Source organism: Falco biarmicus, chromosome 5 (genome assembly GCF_023638135.1).
Source record: "Falco biarmicus isolate bFalBia1 chromosome 5, bFalBia1.pri, whole genome shotgun sequence".
Classification (NCBI taxonomy): domain Eukaryota; kingdom Metazoa; phylum Chordata; class Aves; order Falconiformes; family Falconidae; genus Falco; species Falco biarmicus.
In genome coordinates this window covers 61729730-61752330 of record NC_079292.1, presented here as the reverse complement: position 1 = coordinate 61752330, position 22601 = coordinate 61729730, and the positions used below count along the sequence as shown (strand labels likewise).

At 38.4% G+C, this 22601-nt stretch overlaps 1 protein-coding gene across 3 annotated transcripts in view; it reads left to right on the top strand.

Annotated features, from left to right (window-relative positions):
* Positions 1–21395, top strand: part of TXNRD1 (thioredoxin reductase 1) — a 47749-nt gene extending 26354 nt beyond the window's left edge. For all 3 annotated transcript variants that reach the window (XM_056339300.1, XM_056339299.1, XM_056339301.1), the window contains 9 exons: positions 105–220; positions 2029–2254; positions 4807–4899; positions 6630–6706; positions 8347–8503; positions 11371–11478; positions 13344–13439; positions 16350–16484; positions 19725–21395. In XM_056339300.1, coding sequence (XP_056195275.1) covers positions 105–220; positions 2029–2254; positions 4807–4899; positions 6630–6706; positions 8347–8503; positions 11371–11478; positions 13344–13439; positions 16350–16484; positions 19725–19787 — 1071 coding nt within the window. In that variant the 3' untranslated portion in view covers positions 19788–21395. The remainder of the gene's footprint in view (positions 1–104; positions 221–2028; positions 2255–4806; positions 4900–6629; positions 6707–8346; positions 8504–11370; positions 11479–13343; positions 13440–16349; positions 16485–19724) is intronic.
* The last annotated feature ends 1206 nt before the right edge of the window (positions 21396–22601 follow it).

Here is a 22601-nt window from a genome sequence, read left to right as displayed (position 1 = left end):
GTTTGCTATAGTACTTTCTGAATAGAGATGCTTTTCAAATAAGAGTAATTTTTCCCTTGGTAGGACTGCAGAGTATTCACTTTGGACTAATACTTTGTCCACAGGCAACAAATAAAAGAGGAGTTGAGAAGCTGTACACGGCTGAGAGATTTCTTATTGCCACTGGTGAACGACCACGCTACCTGGGTATACCTGGAGACAAGGAATACTGCATTAGCAGGTAAAAATAGGGGGGAATATGAAGTCATTCACCATGAGTAAATGCTTCACTGGTAAGAGGAAGTGGTGAAGCATGGGCAGGGCTGTTTGGTTGCTGGTTTTCTTTCCTATGTAACTTTTTGTTAGGGGAGCGTAAGCACGGGAAAATAGCTATAGACAGATTTTAAGCTGCCCAGAACACTGGTGTCTAGTAGACATCACAGGGCGGTGGGTGGCTGGCTAGGTTTGTTCTGTTTCTGACTGATAACAGCAGTAACTGAGAATACCGTAAATCATGTGTGTCCGTCGTAAAATTAATTTATCAGCTTGCCCCAGTTACCAGTACACCCACTTCCTCCCTGTTCCTTATGGGCTTTCAGTTCACATACTGAAGGTTTTTTTGGTAATGAAGAGCACAGTCTGCTTGGAAGAAACCTCCCTGCTCAAATATCAAGGAAAGCAGGAGCTGCAAAGCAGTTGATGTTGTGAAGCCGATAGAAGTGTATTTGTCTTTGTGCATCGAGGCAGTCTTGAAACTCAACCCAATTTTTTACCAGCTAGTCAGTGAAGTTAGTTCAACTTTTGGGAAACTGGTTTCAAACGTCTGGTTAATTGATAAGGCCAAGCAATTCTAGAACAGTTTTGACCAAAAAATGTGATATGCAGATGAAATCTGTTTTCATATTGGAGTAAATTTTAAGTTACTTAATGTAGAAACAGAGGTTGGAACTACAGCTTGTAAATCTATAGCAATGAAATAAATAACTGGCATAATCCCTGTGAAACCAAAACACCATGTTGTGTATTGCCTTTCTAATAAATACTAGTGACATTAAAGGTAACAGATAATATAGCCTGTAAAGTGGTGCTTTAAAATAACATTAAGGTGGAAAAGTCAGGAATGCCAGAGTTAAAGACTATCAGATTGAGGCTGTGTGTGTAATCTTCACTGGGTTCCCTGGGGGATAGGAACTATGATGTAGCCTTTAATTACACAATCACATTTTATTCCACCACAACATTTGCAGAGAGCATCTTTGTTTAGCCTTTGCAGTTGTTAGCTGAGAGAGAGATGTTTATTTTAGATTTAAATATTTGGAAAATTGTATTCCCGTACTCTGCCTAAGACTCTGCTGAGCAAATATGATGCCTCCATGAGTTCCTGCTTCCTTGAGAAGCTGTGGTTTTATAGTCTAGGTCCAAAGTGTGATAGAAGGGACATGGCTTGATGAAGCAGTTGAAAGGAATGGAAAACAGGCAAATAAACATGTTTTCTATAATTTTGCACTTTGGTCTCTGCCTGTTACTGTGGTTTGCATTAATTTGTTTTATTGTCTGTGTATATTTGGCACTATGTATAATGCTTTAGCCAAAAGGTTAAGTAGGTTAAGTCTTGAATAAGTGAAGGTGGGATTTTTATCTTAAAGTTGAACACTTTCCTCTTCCTTTTCACTCCTGAGAGCTAAATTTGCAGAAAAACAACTGAAGCAAGATTCAGAGGAAAAAAAACCATCAACCTGCCTTTTTTAACAATATGACATAAGTTTCTGTAAAGAAAAAAAACCTCAGAATTTTTGTGGTGAATCAGAATTTTCATACTCTTTTGTGTGTGTGTGTACGTATACGTACTCCTAATTAGAATTTTAATCTGTCATGTACTGATCTTGTATTCCAGATGAATTTCCAAAAAATTAAGTGGTTGGATTTTTTTTAGTGAGCAGAAAGAGGAATAAAGTCCTATTCTTACAGAAGAAATTAGATAAATATAAACCACAGTACATTCTTCCAGTTGTCTCTAACTTCCTTTTCTTTTTTTTTTTTTTTTTCCAGTGATGACCTTTTCTCTCTGCCTTACTGTCCAGGGAAAACCCTGGTGGTTGGAGCTTCCTATGTTGCCTTGGAATGTGCAGGATTTCTTGCAGGTCTTGGGTTAGATGTCACTGTAATGGTGAGATCCATCCTTTTAAGAGGATTTGACCAGGATATTGCAAACAAAATTGGCGCATATATGGCAGAACATGGAATCAACTTTATTAGAGAGTTTGTGCCGATCAAGGTAGGCTCAAAGTGGTATGTGGCTACAGCCCATTGCAATGTAACTATCATAATGCTTTAAGATGTAAATTATCTTAGTGAATACAAAAGTTGAATTTGCAGTACAGGATCTGCTACGATATAGTATGGGCTAATTTTTGTTTTAAACTGAATAAGTCATGAATCATATGCAATTGACAGGTACAATTTAGTCTTAGTATTAAAATTTTGTGAGGTTTCAGAACTCATTTTTATTAGAATTAGGTAGATTAGTATATGGTGCATTAAAAATGTTGTTACTCCTGCTTATCCTGGTCCTGCAAATTCAGCAGTTGTCCTGGAATCTGTGAAACTTCTCACAGGCTCATAATCAAGCAGATACATAATCTCCTGTAAGATCAGGCACAGCGCATCACAAATAGTCATAGTTTTCATTCTCAGTTCTCAAATTCTCAGCCAGAAAGTACTGCTTATATGTGCCCAGGACCAGTTGACTATCCAGAAAAGTAAATGAGCTTTAGAAGTATCCACCTATATCCTTAATTTGGCAGTCTTCAAATACTTGCTCAATTTTCATTAAATTCAGTAGGAGTACTTGTGCAGCTAGTGATGTACATGTATAGGCAAATTCAGGTTGAAAGGCAGATTAGATAAGCTCTGAAGCTTTTCTGATGTAAAGTTGCCTTATCAAAGACTTCAGAGCGTGCTAACAGTATTTTTCATAACTTTTTTTCATAATAACTAGTGCTTAATTATTATAAAATGGGAAGTAATGTATTAAGCAGTTTTCAATTTGGTGTTAAGTTACTGAGTTTAACGTTTAGGGGATTAAACTGAGTGAAGACTGTTCGTTTTCACCCTTAGTAATATCACGTGTAGTTTAAAAAAATGCTCTGCCAGTTACCATGCTGTGGATCTGACCTTCTCTTACAGAGTGTATGAGATGTGCTGTGAGAAGCTGAAGTACGTGTTTCAAACTTTGTTTTTATGCATGTTTGGGTTGCAGAAATCCCATGTTATATGAAAAGCAGGGATGTTTATCTAGCTTTTATTTTCAGATTTAGCTTTTAGTAGTCTCTAGTGGGGGATGAGAAAGAAGGAAGCTGTTTCTACAAGCATATCATTTCAACTAAATGGCAGTCCATCACTCTAATCACAAAATTTACCCTGTCCCTTCACTACATATCTTTGATTTCAATTGGAATAAAATATTTGGCTCTGTTTCTAGCTGAGAATATCCTTAAACTTAAATTGCAGGGTATGTTTTCAGTAGGTCTTCTCATCTCTTTCAAACATCGTTTCCGCAGTTATGCGTGTTGTGCTTATTAAAGCCCTTTGTTGGGATGTTTGAAGACAGAAGATGAGTTATTATAAATAATGCTACCTTTGAACAGTGATCCTTCAAAATTGGTAGAATGGCACAGAAGGCTTTTTGAAACCAAAAAAAAAAAAAAAAGAGGAAAACAGAACTTTATCAGGAACTTCGCTTTTTCTGTCTCTTATATGAAGTAGGAACTAAGGCAGTTGTTGAAAAGTACTTTTTCATCTGTAGAATGAACACCAAAATTTCCAGAATTGTGTTGCACACTTACATGTCTCTTGTATGTATAACCAGCCGCAGGAAGCCGCGAGCACCTTGTTTTCTGGGAAGGTAAGGAAAGGACTGTAGCTGAAGATACACAGTCCTTTCCTCACAGTGTGGTCAATATTAATGAGGACAAAAAATAACCCACTTCTGTAGCTTCCAATTCCATTCACTTGTTTAGTTGATTTATTTATCAGAGGAAAGAGGTGGGTTTGGAAAAAAAGCCAGTGGTTTTGTGGCTGCCTTAGTATTTTCTGATATATGAGTGGTAGAAGGGAGTGTATATAAAATGAAACCTTCATTTTTTATTACTCTGAACAAAGAGCATAGTTGCCAAAAAATTCACCTTTGCTGCTTTTTTTTTTTTTTCCTGGATCGGTAGTTAAAATTAGGAATATTTATTTCAGCCGGCTCTGGGGAACTCTGAAGGGTTTTTTTCTTAAGCTGATGGTGGTTTTTTCAGCCATTTAGAGCCAGCTGCTGCCCTCTCATGCAAGGCCATGGCAGCTTTATATGTCGGACTAATGTAACTGAAACAGGGCAAAGGCCTGTAATGCTGAGGGCTGGGCTATGACAGTGGCTTCCCGTGGGTGTAAGGCCCTGTAGGTGAGGTTGGAGAAAATATCTGATGGTGTTTCCAGATCCGGCAAGAGTTCTCGTCCTTCTCACCTCCTCTGTCCCCAGTTGATACCAGCAGCTCACATGGTGGGTTTGGACAAGAAGTTAGCTATCAATCAACTTTTATAAACAGAAATGAGGTCTTTGTGTTGTTCATAAGAATAAATGTGTGGAGATAAACCAGAATGTTTAAATACGCAAGTGGTAATCACAAAATGTAGAGAAAAGTGAAAATATCTTTAGAATAAATGCTTAATATTAGGTCATGGTTAAACACTCTTAATGATAAAATATGGGGTGGGACAAAGATAATTTGCATATCTTTATTTGAAATGAAACCCTTTTTTTTTTCCTCCCCCAAAATGTTGTAGGTTGAGCAGGTTGAGGAAGGAACTCCTGGAAGATTGAAAGTTACAGCCAAGTCCACAAAGGGGACACAAATAATTGAAGGAGAATACAATACTGTGAGTCTAAATACATGAAGAACATGAAATAGCCTTCCATTTAATGTTGAGATTTTGTGGGATGTTTTTATCCATAGTTAGATTTTTTTTAAGTTATTTTAATCATCAAAATATGGTAATTGCACAGAATCAACAGGTAATTAACGTGACAAAAGTCCCAGAATCCATAGTCAGGAGTCTTTGCCAAATCACTTGCTTGCTTTTGAAACCTGTTTCTTAGCTTAGGGATGTAGTGAGCTTGGTCATGTGGAATCAGTTGCAGGATTTTTCCCCCATGGGATATTTGCCATAAATGATGAGGAATGATTTAGAACAGCTTTCATAGCAAATAAAGCATGTTCTGGAGTTAGCACAAAACAATGGTCTGTGCAAGACTAAATAAACAGGTGTCATGTCTTCTTAAGACCTGTTGCTGATGCAGCATCTTCACAAAACCAGCTAATGCCCTGTGGCAAGTCAGTCGGGGAACTTCATTATCCACTTAGAACAGTAAAATTGCGCTGTGCAGGTATGCCATTATATGTTTGATGGACTGTTTCCATCACGCCTCACCCCACTCATTTTCTTAGGCCTTGGTGCTGGAAGTGGGGGAGGAGGGGAAATTGTGAATAAAGTGTTTGGAACTACCCAGAGTGCATAAAGACAAGCATTTGCCAGCCTGGGATTTTAGGCTGCAAATGCTGTGTGCCAGTGACCTCATTCACCTGTACAGTGCATCACTCGTCCCATAACAAGGACATGCCTCAGTTCATCTGAGGGCCAATATTTGGTAAAGTTTAGCAATAACAACAGTGCTGTTGCACAGTGTTGTAATACTGTATTTCCTGGACCACAGCAGTGAAAGCTTTTTAGCTAGCAAATCAGTGTCATCCTTTCATTAAAGAAATTTCTGATTTCTTATTAAATCTTTCGCTGAAATGCTGTCACTCCTCATAGAAGGTATGAGCTGTGTGTGATGCATTTTAAGACCTTCAGCTCTGAAGATCTGGCATGCATGCTTGGTCAACTAAAAGAGCTGAAGCAGATCTCCGATTCCTTCAGCACAATTCTTAGTTGTCGTATAAGAAACTTTGTGTAGTTACCTGGGCAGCTGTCCAAGACTGGAGAGCTCATAGCACTTTTCCTTGTGCAAGTATAGGCTGGAACTTGTTTTGCTTGTTAAGGTAGCCAAGTTGATAGGATGGGTAAGAATTTGGCCCAGTCTGTTCGTCATTCTGAACAAATGTTCAAACAAATACATTCAACAAATAATATTCTTTGGCAGTGACTTGGCTGAGACAATATGTAAGTAAATAATATTTTCTGATCAAAACAAAGGTTACTGTATCGTCTTTTTATTTGTCTAAGCATCTGAGTTTCCTTCCTAAAGAGCCCTTTCGTTATGGAGCATTTTGGGTCACCTGCTCTTGTAGGTATAACAATTTGGTATAAAATTGTGAGGGAATAAGGAATCTGACCCTAACTAATTTGTTCAGAATACTCGTGAGATTTTTTTTTTCAGGGAAAGCTATTTGGCTGTATTTAATCTTACTATTAAAGCCTAAAGCCTGGTATTGTTAGGTCATGGTGGTGGTGTGGCTTGTTTTGAACTCTGTGACTGTACATATTCATCGTAAAGTGACCAAGCCTTAGATACTAATCCATAGTATATAATGAAAATAATAGATAGCCACATGCAAATGCACTTTTGAGGTTTTAAAAAATCAGTAATGTACACTGCTGTTTTGCAGGTGTTGCTAGCAATCGGAAGAGATGCATGCACAAGAAAAATTGGTTTGGACAAAGTTGGAGTGAAGATCAATGAAAAGTAAGGACAGATGTCTGTATACCATTCACTTATGAGCTTGTGTCACTTACTGGTGGTGCGTAGACATTTAAATGCTTTGAGGAAAAATTTATTTCCTCTTTGCACACACTTGGATAGGAGACTATGTAGCAAATAGTTGCATTTTTCTCCCATAGTACTGCCACATTTGCTTTTTTGATACTGCAACGTCAGTTCCTAAATGCTGGGAGTCAGAAGTGTCTGCTCCATTCTGTCTAGGTTCACATGTCAGTCTCAGCTTCTTCCAGTGACCGGGCTTTCTAGGATCTGTCAGTTGTTCCTTGTACTCTCTTCTTCTCATCTTCTTGTTTTCATCTCTACCACCTCTTGGGGCAGAGATGTAATTGTTCCTACAGGCTTTTAGTGTTGTGGGGTTTGTTTATATTTGAATGTAAATGCTACTATATGTTTACTGTGAAATATAAGGTCAAAGAAGCATTCCTTAAACTCACAGTTGGGTTCATGATGTGTTTTACATCTTGGAGAAGTTTATTTCTTGCCTTAGAGCAACCCTTGGGAACAACCTGTCTCCTGCAGAGGAGCGTTTAATGTTTAATGTAGTGAAGTCGTTGCACCAGGGAGTGGAGCTATTGGTAACGTTTTCGATACTGGTAACTAAAACACCTAGGCACATGGGGCCTAGATGATCTTCCCTGTGAAGAAAAGACATGGGACCACGACTTGACTTGGTGGTCTATGGCAAAACAGCGCAGAGGGCAGCTTATATGTGAATGCAGTGACTGATGTTGCTGAAGGGAACTGTTGCGAAGTTCTAAATAAGTGGAAATTTTGGTCCACTCAAAAGGTCAGAGCCGTGTTGTCTTGTAGAACAGTACACATCTTTTGATATCAGGACACCTACTGGTAGCTTAATAGAATGAGCTATACAATTATTAGCATGAACTGTATATTTGTTAACAAGAGGAAAATTGAAGAAGCTGGATTTTAATACACCGCTGGCCCCTCAAGTAACTCTGTGACTGTTTCTGTGCCTGTCTGATTAGGTTTCCCTGTTACACTTCTTTCCTGCAGTGATTACTGCACTATCTCATTTATTAATGAAGTAGGAAGTATTAATAATTAAAAACTTCCACTAGCTCAGTACACTTATAGCTAAAAAAGCTTGCTGGCTGTCCCTTAAGTAGGGTGTTTGAACAGCTTGACCTGTCTCTGTATAGAAGCCTGAAGGGTAAATTTATAGAAGCTGCTTCAGCCACTGGACTGGAGTTTCAGTAGTAGAGAAATTCTTCTCTCCTGGAGCTTAGGTGGAAGAATGTTTCTTTCTGTCATCCCTCAAAGTTGCCAGTACACAGGTCAGCTGGTATTAGAGGGTGTCTGAGGAAGGGATTTGTGCTTCACCAAAGAATTGATTCAGGAGATGAATTGCAACTTCATGGGCTACCCTTATCCAATGTGTACATTCCTGTAGTTTTGGTCATATTTGCACTACTTTACATTCTTGCCCAAGACTGTAAGATTGTGAATATTACTTCTTTCCCCTCATACTTCAAATATGTGTCTTTCTCTTAAAGCTAAAGGGCCTAACTTCTGCAAGGTTATTTATACCTCCAGTCTTCATGGCAGAACACTTGAATTTTTTTTCTTGTTAATTCAAACTGCAGAACAGGAAAAATTCCTGTCAACGATGAGGAGCAAACAAACGTGCCGTATATCTATGCTGTTGGAGATATACTGCAGGACAAGCTGGAACTCACACCAGTGGCAATCCAGGCAGGAAGATTGTTAGTTCAAAGGCTTTATGCTGGGGCAACCAGTAAGGTAAGGAACCATTTGCCACAAAACACTTGTCATTGCTTTGCTTCAAAGTGTGGAGTGCAAGTCTGCTAGTTTATGGAAAACAGTAGGCCTTTAAGGATTAGCTTTGATGATCACTTTAATTTTCCCCTTGCAAAGATATTACTGCAGATATGTTCTGCTAATTGTGTAGGATGAAATTAATACCTTATGGATTAAGCAGTGGTCTTTTTTTTTCTATTAAGAGGTTTTATTTTTCTCTGAGTATAATGATAATAAAATTAACTGAGATCATTTAACTTGTTTTTAGCTCTACTGCCTTCCCTAAAAGTCAGCAATCATTCCGTCCCATTAAGCGCTTTAACTCGAACTCATAGGCAGTTTACTAAACCTATCTATGGTCCCTAATAGAGTATAATAGAGGTTGTGATGCTCTTCATTTTCAGTGTTATTTCCACTAATTCTTTCACTTCTCATCTATCTGTTTTCAATGTAACACATAGTTTTGCTTGTAATTGAATATGGACATGAAGGAAAATTAAACATACCAATAAGTCTTCACGGATTTATACCTGAGAGTTGAATTCATCAATTCAGTGTTTACATTTCATACGTGTGCAATTGTAGGTTTCAGCCAAGTTATACTAGTCCAAATAGGAGTAACATGGGTACTCATTTACACCTTATCTTTAAACCAGGAGGAAAGGAGAGCCTTTAAAAAGCCTTTAAAGAACAACAATCCAAGCACCGCTGATGTGGGTGCTTGTCTCACCTTCCTAACCAGAGGGCATGAGTATAAAGGTTTTTCTCTTTTAGAGGCTGTTTACTCATATCAAGTTCAGCTGTCAGCCAGATTTAGAGCTTGATTGAGTTGTTTATTTTAGGTTGGCAGGTATTGTGGTAACAGAATCCTGAATCAGTGTGCATAATGTCATTACATCAGTCAGGCAAAGTTTAAGAAAAACTTAGTTGGAGCCAGAATTTTTTAATTGTTGCAATGCTATGGATGTATCTTAATTTACATTTTATGCCAGATAACTGTCTCTCAGGGTACAAAAATCCTTATGCTGCCAAAGAAAGCAACACCTTTTTCTGTGAATCCAAGAAATTAGTAACTACTTAGATGGGAACTTGGCATATGTTGCTGTTGTAACAAATCTGGAAAGGGTGATTGTGTGAAACATAATGAAGTTAGGGATAGGTGGGGAAAGAATAGTAAGCAGCATCTTTGCTGATCCCTGGTCACAAAGGAAATCAGAGTTGAAATCTGTAGAAAATAAAATCACTAAAATTACAGCTGACCAGCCTGCTAGTCTGCTATGGCAGAATGACTAATTTGGTGGCTATGGGGAGAGCAGTGAACGTTGTTTACTTCGACTTTAGTAAAGGCTTTTGACACTGTGTCCCATAACTTTCTCATAGATAAAACCGATGAAGTACAGACTAGATAAGTGGACAGTGAGGTAGATTGAAAACTGGCTGAACTGTCAGGCGTAGAGGGCTGTGACCAGCATTATAAAGGCCAGCTGAAGGTCGGCCAGTAGTGGTGTGCCACAGGGTTGGATACTTGGTCCGATACTGTTCAACACCTTCATTAATGATCTAGATGGTGAGATAGAGAGCACCCTCAGCAAGTCTGCAGATGATACGAAACCAGGGAAGTGACTGATGCAACCAGTGTTTGTGCGGTCACTCAGAGGGACCTTGTCAGGTTGGAGAAACGGGCTGACAGGGTTCTCATGGAGTTCAGCAAGGAGAAGTGCAGAGTCCTGCACCTGGGGAGATGTAACTCCATGCACTGGCACAGACTGGGGACAAACAGCTGGAAAGCAGCTGTGCAGAGAAAACCTCAGGGGGGTATGGAGGACAAGATGACCATGAGCCAGCAATGTACCCTCATGGCAGAGAAGATCAGTAACGTCCTGGGCTGCATCCTGGCAGAGCATTGCTGGCAAGTAGAGAGAAGTCATCTTTTCCCTTCCACTTGGTTCTAGTGAGACAGGTTTGGATTTTGTGTCCAGTTTTGGGCTCCTCAGTACAAGAAGGGCAGGGCAAGTCCAGCAAAGGGTCAGGACTATGATTAAGGGACTGGAGCATCTGACACGAGGAGAAGCTGAGACAGCTGGGAATTTTTATACCCTGTGGAAGAGATGGCTGGTGGGGGCTCTTGTATCAGTGTGTATTTATACCTGATGGTAGAAGGTAAAGGAGATGGAGCCAGACTCTTCAGGGGTATAAAGTGCAAGGACAAGAGGCAATGGATTCAAACTGAAACATGGGAAAGTTCCATTTAAACATAAGAAGAAACTTCTTCACCATGAGGGTGGTCAGGCCCAGAGAGAGAGCCTCTAGAACACGTAAAGCTCCAGTGAAGTCATGAGTCAATGTTTGCCTCTCATGGTATGTGATTTGGCACACAGTATGAGTCCTAGTTCTGTCCCCTCAAGTGGCTGTAGTTCATGTCTTTGGTTCTTCAGCATCACATAGGACACAGTTGATAAAAAAGATGGGTTTTGGATGGTGGTGGTGTCTTTGCAGCATCACCAGCTAAAAATAGCATGCTTTGTAGGAGTTGAACAGTCTACTTTTTATCTCCAGGTTGACCTGTGATCTGGCACGTTTTTAAAACATGGCACTGAATTTCCTCTTCCTTTTAATCCATGCATACTAATGTCAGTGTGTCTTTAAACTGTATTTCTGTTCTTGCTCTGAGAGGGACAAACCCAAACCTGTGGTTTAATTTAAAACAATTAAAAAAAATACAGTCAGTTTCAGAATTATGAGTAATCTGACTTTTCTTCCTGTCTTTCAGACTGCTGAATTTTTACCCAGTGTGTTGATTTTATTCTTAATGTTTTGTGGGTTTTTGTTTTGTTTTGTATGCCACACAGTGTGACTATGTGAATGTTCCAACTACTGTATTCACTCCTTTGGAGTATGGAGCCTGTGGGTATTCTGAAGAGACTGCGGTGGAGAAGTTTGGGGAGGAAAACGTTGAGGTAAATGCTTTAGTTTAAATGCCTCTGGATTTTAAGTTCCCAATTTGTAATTTAAAATAATGTTAAGAGTCAATTAAAGCAGTGTTCTGTGCTCTGATGTAAGGGCAGGAGGCGACTAGGTACGTTTTTGTTTTCCTTGGCAGTTCCTGGGCATATTATAAAAATAGTCCACAATTCTGTTAGCTCTAGTTGCAAATATGTTCTGTTTTTGGCAAACAGGGCTTGAAGGTGGAATGTTTGATATTTTCTTTTTTTTAAAAAAAAGATTTCTTTGTGTTTGCAAATACTTCAGGATAAATTAAAGCTGAGTATGTGCTAGAAGCAATACATTGCTTTTAATGTCAAAGTGGAGCTTTTTGTAGCTACAGTGTGGCAAATTCCTTGCCATGGTGATTTTTACTTGATAAAGCCAAATGTTATGCTCGTTTTTCCTGTTTCTTTTGATTATGCAGGGAAATGTGTGCTTAATTTTGCTCATGTGAGTAATCCCTTTTTATTCATTGGGATTGCTGGTCAAGAGTGAAATTAGACATATGTAAGCACTTAGTGCCAGAGGCTGTTCTTACAAAATACTGTACTGACCACATTACAGAAAGCATGAGGGGAGGGAGTCTGACAATAAATTGAGCTTTTATGTCCCGTGAAGATCACCTGAGAAGCATTATTTGGGGAAATAAGCTGATAAGTGGCAGTTTACGAACCTGAGAACCTGCCTCCCTCTTAGCTTTGTCAATTACATTTTTTGAATTGGAACATGGAGAAAAGAAGTAAATATGACTCAAAACAGCAGTGTGTCAAGTACTGTTAACCTGACTACAAGGCAAAGGCTTAAATTCTCATCTGCCCATGAAGTTTGTATATACCGAGTCAAATTTTTGTTACTGAGTCAAATTCTTGCTGTGACATTTTAAACACTGGTCCCTTCTTTGTGGAAGAATGCACTTGAAATGCACTTTCAATTTTCAAAGCCATTTTTTAAAATGTGCATCCAGAAGCATTTGTGTTCTGGCTAAGTTCTCATTTAGTTTTTTCTGGCTTCTTTATCATGTCACCATATTGGCTTTTGCTTTTGCAAGCTTCAGTAAGATTATTGAGTCACATCTGTCATTCCATTAAACTTCAGTTTCAGGTAGCCATAATTATGAATGCTTTGTGAGCCCATTAATATGGAAAAACATTAAGTTGTCTTTCCTAGTTTGTGAAGGAATGTATTTTTACTGGAGTTATGATCAATTAAAATTTTATTTAAAATAGTAATCAATTTGAGATTACCTTATAATGGGAGCTGTCAGGAGTTCTGGGTAGAACAGTGCCTCAAAACACCCCATCGTTTTCTGAGGTAAGTGCTATACAGGTGGGCGAGCAGCCTTACCTGCAGTTAGGAATCTGCCCAGTGGCACTGGTTGGGACAGACAAGAAAATGTGTTGGGTTTTTAATGTACTTTCCATTTTGCAGTGATACACAATACTATCTCTCCTAAACCCAGGCTCTTCCCATTTTCTGCTCTGAGAAATATTTTTGCCTTCATTCTGGGTAAACCCAGAGACAGTACAGCCTTCTGTGAGGGAAGCTTGTAATTGTCTTTTTTAATGAAAGCATGGTGAACTGCATCCTGGAAGTGTAATATACTTACGGTTTCTTTTTTCTTTAATTATTGGACGACACTAGCAGTTGTTTTGTAGAGGCTTCCTTCTTTGGCCTTCATCAAGGGGAAAGAGTTTTGCCCTTATTTCAGATATTCCAAATGCTACATGCATGGCTCATTATTTAAGATAATCTGGCACTTCTGAGAAGATCTGCTCTCTGCTGTGAAATTACATAACTGTTTTTGTGGGTTTTTTTTTAACTTGTGTTGTATTTTCAGGTGTACCATAGTCATTTCTGGCCACTGGAATGGACTGTGCCATCCAGAGACAACAACAAATGCTATGCAAAGATAATTTGCAATATTCAAGATAACGTAAGTGCTTCTTTCCTTCCAGGGAAAACAGTAGCTCTATGTTCATCATAGAGACCGTTGATACTACAGCTATAAATAGGTTATTTTTAACAATTAAACAGTTTTTTATTATACCAATATTTTTATTACAATAAATTATAATAATTTAATTAAAAAAATTCATTTTAAACTTAGATATATTTTTTTCTGCCTTTTGAAATGTAATAAATATGTATAGTTGTCATGGTTTAACCCTGGCTGGCAACTAAGTACCCCACAGCCACTTGCTCACTACCACCCCCCACCCCCCAGCAAGATGGGGAGGAGAATCGGGGAAAAAGGTAAAACTCGAGGGTTGAGATACAAACAATCTAGTAATTGAAATAAAATAAAATAACAATTTTAAGGAAAAAGAGAGAGAAAGGAAGAACAAAATCCAAAGGGAAGGGGGGGAAAAAAAAGTGATGCACAGTACAATTGCTCACCACTTGCTGACCAATGTCCAGCCAGTCCTCGAGCAGCGATCAGCCCCTCCTGGCCAACTCCGCCCCCCCCCCCCCCCCCCCCCCCCCCCCCCGTCCAGTTTATATACTGAGCGTGGTATTCTATGGTATGGAATGTTCCTTTGGCTAGTTCGGATCAGCTGTCCTGGCTGTGTCCCCTCTGAATTTCTTGTGCTGCTTCAGCCTTCTCACTGGCAGAGCCTGAGAAACTGAAAAGTCATTGACTTAATATGAGCATTACTTAGCAACAACTAAAAATATCAGTGTGTTATCAACACTATTCTTATACTAAATCTAAAAAATGGTACTGCACCAGCTACTAAGAAGAAAATTAACTCTATCCCAGCCAAAACCAGGACAATAGTGATGCAATACTTTGTTTGTACAAAACCAACCCTTAGTAAAATAGAAAACTCTGCCATTACTATTGGTATATGGTGTGTCTTCCATGTACCTAAAATAAGTAGAGATCTCTAAGACTTCATTGAAATGTGAGGGAATCAATGCATGTAAAAATGGTTAGAAGTTTTATCAGTTTTTCTTATTCTCCCCTCCCCAAACTGGGACATTCTTTTCTAAGAGATTCTTCTCTCTGAAATTGAGGTCACTCAGAAGCCATCACAAATTGAAACCTCTGCAAATCCACGTGTCTATAAAACCCTTGAGCTCGTTCTAACAGGATTAATGTACCTTGCCTGTACAAATCTCATTTAAAGTGATAATGCCAGGATTATCCTTGGACTAGGATAAAATTTCCTGGCAATGGAACGTACCATACCTGCTGAAGCACAAGGGAAATTACTAATTGGTTAAAAGACTGGTATGCCCCTCTCTGAATGATCATCATCTATTTAATAAAAAAATTAGTTGATTTTAATAATATACATTATTATGAAGAATAATATGCTGTTAAAATATATTCCTGTTAAGGTAGTGGCGTATCAGTCCTAAAAAAAACCCCATGTTTTACCTCTTTTCTTTCATCATTAGATACAGATTTATCTTTCTGCAATCTTTCTAAGCATCACATCACCATTTTGTAAAATCTTCAAAACTGTCTGGTTTTGCCCATCTCCTCCTGGAGGAGTCTGCACTAGTGTGGAAGCTATTTTAGAACCCATGGTTATGGTCATAATCCAAAGTTACTTAAGGAAATGAAAAGGCTTAATGGTGATTGAAAGTGTTTCATTGATTTGTTTCCATTCGTTGTCCTGAAAATTTGGAACATGTTTAAACATCTAGTGGTAGAGCTGGAAGTTACCCTGGATGAAAAATAGTTCAGTAACTATTTTAAATCGTAGTTATCTTGATTTCGTTATTACATATGTCCATATTTTTAAAGGAAAATAAGGTAATAACTAAAATGGAATTATCCTTATTAGAGCGTTACTTACGTAAATAAACCCTGTTGTAAATCTCAGTCCTCAGGCCTACTGAAAGAAAAACAACTTTTCAGTGTATTACTGAGTATCCACACTCCCTTATACATGATATTTAGCAGGAGGAGCAGAAAAGTTTTGATAGCCAACTGGGCCACGTCTGTGCTCAGCAAGATCTGATTAATGCCCTAAAAGCCACTAAAGAGCAGTTTGTACTTGCTAAAGGAGACTTGCTTTTCTTAGAGAAGCAAGCCTTTCTTTAAGAAAAGCAGGTCAGGTCAGCACAGCTTGTTCTGTTGAGTGCTGAGGCTATATGTGCAGTAGTTTGACGTATTTTGCAATTGAACAGTAGTACAGATATGAGAAGTGTGAAGTAATAATATCTTCCTTGTAACTGGATGCCTTTCAGTTTCTTTTGCCAGTCTCTAGGTGTATTATCTCCCAATGACAGCAAACACTGCAGCTGGAGTAGTTGTCAGTTTAGTTATGATACACTTCTTGCTGTACCTGGTTAGCCAGAACTTCAGCTTGTGACCCTTTCCTGTAAGCAATTACCAACTTGAAAGTTCCTCGGTAGATAACGCACCATGTAGCCATCTAGCATAGGCCCTGATGCTGCAAACCTTCATGCAAGGTGCTCGTCTTTACTTAGGCAAGCAGTCTGTTGGAATGAGTGGAGTAGCTTGCCTGAATAAAATTTAAATGCAGGTTGCAATTTGGACAAACAAAATAATCAAGCATAGACCATGGTGTGTGTTAAATTTGTATGCTGTTGGCGTCAATGGAGGACTCCTGCACAAAACTTTGTAAGGCAGCTGTTTCTTGAGTTCTTAGTTGAATCTTTTCCTTTTCAGAAAGAACAAAATTATACCAACTATTTCCCATCTGTTGGCGCTAATGATAGTTCACATTTGTGTGGTTACGTTTATTTGTGGTATGTTTTGTTAGCTGATTAAATTATATGCTCTTGAGTAAGAAAACCTTACATGTTGTCTAAAGAGAACTGAATGCATTGACTGTGCTTGCACTTGATTATCTTTGCTATTTAGGAGAGAGTCATTGGTTTCCATGTCCTTGGTCCAAATGCTGGAGAAGTCACCCAAGGGTTTGCAGCTGCTATTAAATGTGGGATCACAAAAGAGCAGCTGGACAGCACCATAGGAATTCATCCCGTCTGTGCAGAGGTTTGTATACATAGCCCAGCTTTCGTAGCATTCTGGGGTAAGGTGCTGGAAATCTGAATAGCAGAGCTCTATTAAAGAGGTCTGAAATTGGGGGAAGGTAGAGGGGAAGGAAGGACAGGAAATGATCTGGTTTTACCATTTAGCAATCTAACACATAGATTATTGGGAGATTATTTTTTTTTTAGTGTGTTCATTTGTGAAATGTTTATCGTCTCCCCTAATCCAGTGGTGTCTCTGCTGGAAAGTATAGATTTTTTCCTTCCACTCAAAGATCCATTTATGAGGTCTTCAAATAGTATTTCTGCTAAAATGATTCTCAAAGCTAATTTTTTTTAGATATGTGTGCTCAAAACAGGCTTGTAAACTGGTGTTGGGAAGGGGATCAGCTACATGACAATTTTTCGATCAAATTCTGCCCTTTTAAAGATTTCTCCTTTAACCTGTAGGCCTTCACTTTTGAAGTGAAGTATGTAAGGCCACACAAACGTTTCTTCTTGTGTTTGTCTTGCTGTTCCTCTGTAACAAAGAGCTTAATTTTCTCTAGCGGGTGGGGGACACCTTCTCCTAGGTGTAAATCAGAGATGCTCCACTGATTTGTAGTAGCATTAGGACCCATTTATATTAGCTGAGGATCCCTGCAAACTGTTTATGACCTTTGTAGGTCTTTGTACAGAATCTCTGTTTTTACCTGCTTATGTTAGCTACAAAGAGTTGTAAGAGTGCACCAGGATGCTGGTCTGCAGAAGTGAAGTCTGCTTCTCTTGTTTTGTGTTTCCAAAGAGATACAGTATATGCGATATAGTATGAACTCCATTAATGGAATGGACTGCTAGCATTCTAAATCATCTTCAAAGCATCTGCAATACAGATTCTGCTTTTTATCTGTAGTATTATCTAATGGTGTTCTTGGAAGCCCTTGAAGAGGGGTTGCAGGTCCTTACCTTATGGGGGCCCTGTGGAGGGAGAGCTTCGAGGGAGGGAGGCATTGTGAACTCAAGTGGGATATTAGCATATGCAGTGTGAAAAGGGGATGGTAGTCATAATTTATTCTGGACATCTGAGCTGCTAAAATTGAAACTGAATAGAATGATGATTAGACATAATTTAGGGAGGTAATTTCAGAAAATCATATTTGTTTGAGTGGTGGAGGAAGAAATTGGCTCAGGAGAAACACACTATTTAAAAGCTCCAGGGAACAGTGATAATTTTTAGTGCCAGTCTTCAAAAAGTTTTTTTGTGCCTGTTACTTTATTTGATCTCTTAAGCAGTAAACAAAAAATCAAAGTGCAAGATGGTATTCTTTGATTTAAAAAATGCTTAAACATTGTTGGGAATTTGTGAGGACTGCATATATCTGGATGAACAGAATGATGGATAATATTGGTGTTACTTTTATATCCATGTAAAAGCTAAAAAAAAAATGAAGTCTGATCTGAGCAGGAAAGGGACAGTGTTGGGGGGTCAAATGCTGACATCTTCACTGGCATTAGTACTAATTCATTGCTCTAAGAGTCTCCTGTGAAACATGGCACTACTCAACCTGAAGAAGACTGTAAGACTGAGGGTCCCATTTTTTCCTCGCTGCTAACAAGTTAGAGCCAGATTTTGCTTCTCTTATGTCAGCAGCATTTTATTCTTCAGAAAACATGAGTACTGCATGGAGTTTCCTGCAAGACAAAGTACAAATAACTGCAAGAACAGATTTGGTAGGACCTCAGCTTTATAGGGAATTACTTTGCAGCCTAGGCTGTACTGAACCGCTTGAAGTACAGGTGTGTATAATCAAGCAGCTGTGATGAAGAGCAAGTGTCTTCTGAAAGCTGAGATGATTCTTTGAGTTAGCTAATAATGGCTTTCCACTTGTTGGATCTAAGGTTTTGTCTTCACTTCAATACCTAACAAATTTTGTCAAAAAACTTGCATTTCCCATAATTATCAAATGACTCCCAGCTGGAGTTAGGGAGCTGTGTGGTCCCTGTAGCCATTGGAATTGGCTAGCACACTCACAGTTTGCAGTTCGGGCCAAAAAGAAAGAAGATAAATTTTGCATGTTTTAATCTTTGTCTTTCAAAGTGAAATAATAATAAGTGAAGATAATAAATAATAAATGTCAGTCTGTGAATCAGAACTGAAGAGTTAAAAAGCCTGTCTCAAGCCATGAACTATAGTTTAAATATATTGCTGTTCTTCTGCCATATATATTAGTCATGCATTTGTCTTCCTGATTTGTATGTAATGCTTTACATGCTTATAGAAAGTGGAAGAGATACATCATTTATTGATGTTGTTCTCTGAAATGCTGCTAGCAGCCCTAATGCAGCAGAGTTCCTACCTAGATAACTGTAGGGCTTTCAGATCCCCATTATCTTTAGATATTTCAGTGTTATTTGCATAACTGAAATGTGTATGTACTTTATTTTGTGCTAAGTTTATTCTTCCTGAGAGATGGCTTTGATGATAGCTAATTACTGCAACTTTGAACCATTTAGGCAGAAGTGGTTTTGATTTCCTTTTTTTCCTCTCTGTATTATTATCTACGCAAAACTATGCATATTTGCATAGTAAAGTTCTAATATTAAACAAGCTTTTGTAGGATTTTTTCTTCCTGAATTTTGATACCTTTTAATTTTACAATAATTATTTTTTAATACGTTGTTTTCTTTAATGTAAACTTGAGAGCAGTGAAGATTGGACTTTTTCAAACGACATTGACTAAGTGTTTCTTAGCCATTATTCAGAGGATACAGATCCCAGACATAATACCTACATCAGCAATCAGTTCCACATTTCTGTAATAACTAAAAAGGTACAGAGGCAAAATTTATGTTCTCCCCAAAGCTGTTGCCTTAGGTTAACTTCACTTTCCCAACAAAGAAGTTATCTTTGAGCCATAAAGACACGTATTCATTAGGTGCAAAGACCAGAGTTTATTATTGCTGAGCTTGTTTGCACTGTAGAAACTTAAGAGCATTAAGCAGAAGGTGGTATGAAGCCATGTGACTTCCTTAATTCTTTCTTTTCCACTGTATAAGGAAGACCATAAGGTAAATGAAGAGAACAAAGGGTATTTGTATGTGTGCGCATGCGCTATTTAGTGGCAAGGATTTAAAATGTATGTTTTTCATTATTCTTTTATTACTTTCAGAAATAGCTGTGGGTTTGAGCATTATGCCCATGTTGATCTTCCAGAAAAAATCCATTTTAGCCATACTAAAAATCTTCTTTTTTCTTTCTTTTCAGATATTCACCACCCTGTCCGTGACTAAGCGTTCTGGTGAAAGTACCCTTCAGGCCGGATGCTGAGGTTAAAGACCCCCATTCTTGTTATTGCCAGAGACTGACTTTCGTCACAGTGTCTGACCTGTGCAATTCAGAAGAAAGGTTTTTGGAGAAGTCATCCTCGGACATCTGTGGAAGTGTGTAGGTTTTAACCAGGGTGTTCCATCATGCTGAGGAGAAGAGCACTTTGGAAGTTGGTCACTTGTGGTGATTGGCTGGCAATTAGCAATGCAATGGGAATATTGATTGTCGAGCTGTTGCATAGCAGGGCATTTAACAAATGCTTTCATGAGGTCACAGCCTGAAGCCTGTATTGTCTGGTGGGCAGTGATGGAAGAACTGCTAGCGTAGCTGGACAGCAACTGTTTTGTTTTACTTTTATTCCTCTCTGTTTTCTTACCTGAACAAAGAACTTCTGAACTCAAGAAGATTATCACAATTGCATAGTGCCCATGCGTGCTCGGTTATAACACAGCAATTGCGAGGTCTCATGACCTTTACCAGCCTTTTACCAGCTCACATGGCTGTGGAGGGGAAGTTGTGTCTACATATTTGATCCTGAGGAAGAAGGTGTCTTTGGAAAAAAGTTTAGTACTGTCTAGAATAACGTATTTCTTGGCTTCCGAACTGACTCTGTTGTGACTTTTTATTTTAGAAAAACTTACTTGGGAAAATGTTCTCCTTAGTGAGAAAGGAAAACACTCTTTATTGAGGCCTTGTTGTACAGAAAGTTGTTGTGGTTTTTCTCCCTTGAAAGTAACAACCGTGCATATAACGTACATGTGATCTTAGCTTTATCTTGAATCTTATGAGATTATAATTAGTCCAATTAGTCCAATTAGACACAATTCCAATGTGGAATGAATTATACTTCCAAGAGCCCTGTGCAACTTTATTAAATTTGAATAAATCCTTCCTTTCCATATGAACTATCATATGCTGCACTGTTTCAGGTCTAAGTTGGCCAATTTGAACACAGCAGCAGTGAGACTCTCCCTCAGATTAGTGGCCCTGTAGAATCAAAAAAACCCAACCAAATGATACCCCCAAAACAAACAAGCAAACAAAACCCCCACCCAGCCTCCAAAAACCAATAGTGAAACTTCTTATACGTGGACATGGCCTAAAAGCTTATTTAGTTCCGTGTGTGCTTTGTTTTATATTTAATTAAGAAAACAATACTTTTACAACAGAGGTTTCCATGGAAAATAATGAATTCTTGAATATTCCTCCTGTGCTGGATAAACTGTATACATATTTATCAAGACATGGTGAAAATCCCTCTTTGTAATGGAAATGAATGTGCTTTATGATCTGTTTTTTCATTTCTGTCTGTTTTAGCAGAAAGGTTCAGATTACTTTTATTAAATGGTTCTCAGAAATTTAGTAGTGCGGTGTCAATAGAGGGTACACTCTCCAGCCCTCTGGACGGAATACCTTATGTCTAAATTTCTACCTGGCAACAAATTCATATATTTCTACTGAGATTTCTAGAATAATGTTATAAGTTATTTTTATAAACTCTTTTATAACTGAAGAATTTTTGAATGTGTTTTGTATGGTATCAAGAACTATCTGTAGTGCTATTTTTCTGGCCAGTTTATTAAAATAAATTGAGTATTTGCACAAACAGCTGTTCATTTTGATGCCTCTTCCATGCAAAGAAACTAGGTGACAGCAAGCTAACTTTTTATTTTGAAGGCCAGAAGAGGGCACCTTGGTAAATCCAACTGTGATTTGTTTCTGTCTTTTGAATTGTGAAGGTAGGCATTTCTCTGAGAAACAGAGTTTGGAGCTATTTTGTGTGCATTTTTTTGCATGTTAAACGTTTGAGAAGGGCACGCTTAAAAATGAGAAATTAATTAGGAAACCAACCTTCCACTGTTTGCACTATGGCCCTCTGTGTAACTTCTGAAAACCCAGGAGTACAGGTTCCTGAGCTGTTTGGCAGTGTAGCTGTTCATATTTAAGCACATGGATAGCAGCATTTTCAAGCGAGTTTATGGAAAAGTCAAATCCTGGAGTGTAGGGAATAAAGACATGTATGGGCTTGGCTTTGCAAGGTTGGACCCACATACATCTGTTCCTGTGGGGTCATGTCATCATTAATAACGTGCATCTTCATACTAAGTGGCTTACAGTTCAGTAGTTGTTGTTTTTAATTACTTTTTTTTTCCTTTAAATTTAAAATTATGAGGCTTTTTTTGGTAGGGCATTTTTCTTTTATTTCTCCAGAAAGAAAACATTTTCAGGTGTGTATTTCTATGTCATCTATGCATGATGGTAGAGATACAGAATATATTATCACTTAAGGATGTATTAAATGCCAAAGCAAAGTATTTAATGTTTTTAGTAAATTGAGCATACACGGTAATACATGCTTCAGAAGCATATACTAGAAAATTTAACAAGTTAAACGATGTTTATATTCAGCTCATATTCATTAGTTATTCATGTTTTTTTGGAATTCTTACAGAGTGTGAGTAAGTGAGTGTCATCCTAAGATACTACAGACACGAATGCAGACAACAAACTTTAGCAGCGGTTTAACAGAGTTTCACTGACAGGCTCCAAGAATTACTCTCTTTTTTTTTTTTTTTTTTTTTTCATAAGCTCTCCCACCCCAGCTGATCATTCCCCCTTTTACCCCTCTCCCCTTGGTGTGAGCTGTTGGAGCAATCCTAACTTCCCTGTAGGTCTTCCAGCTTGCATCCTGCCTTCCCTCTTGCAAGACCTGCTCCCTACTCAGAATCCCAGCACAGAGGTTGTACAATGGGGCAGGACCAGTTTCAGACAAGGTAGATCTCCTGAAGGTATCATGGGCGCTGGAGGTTTCTC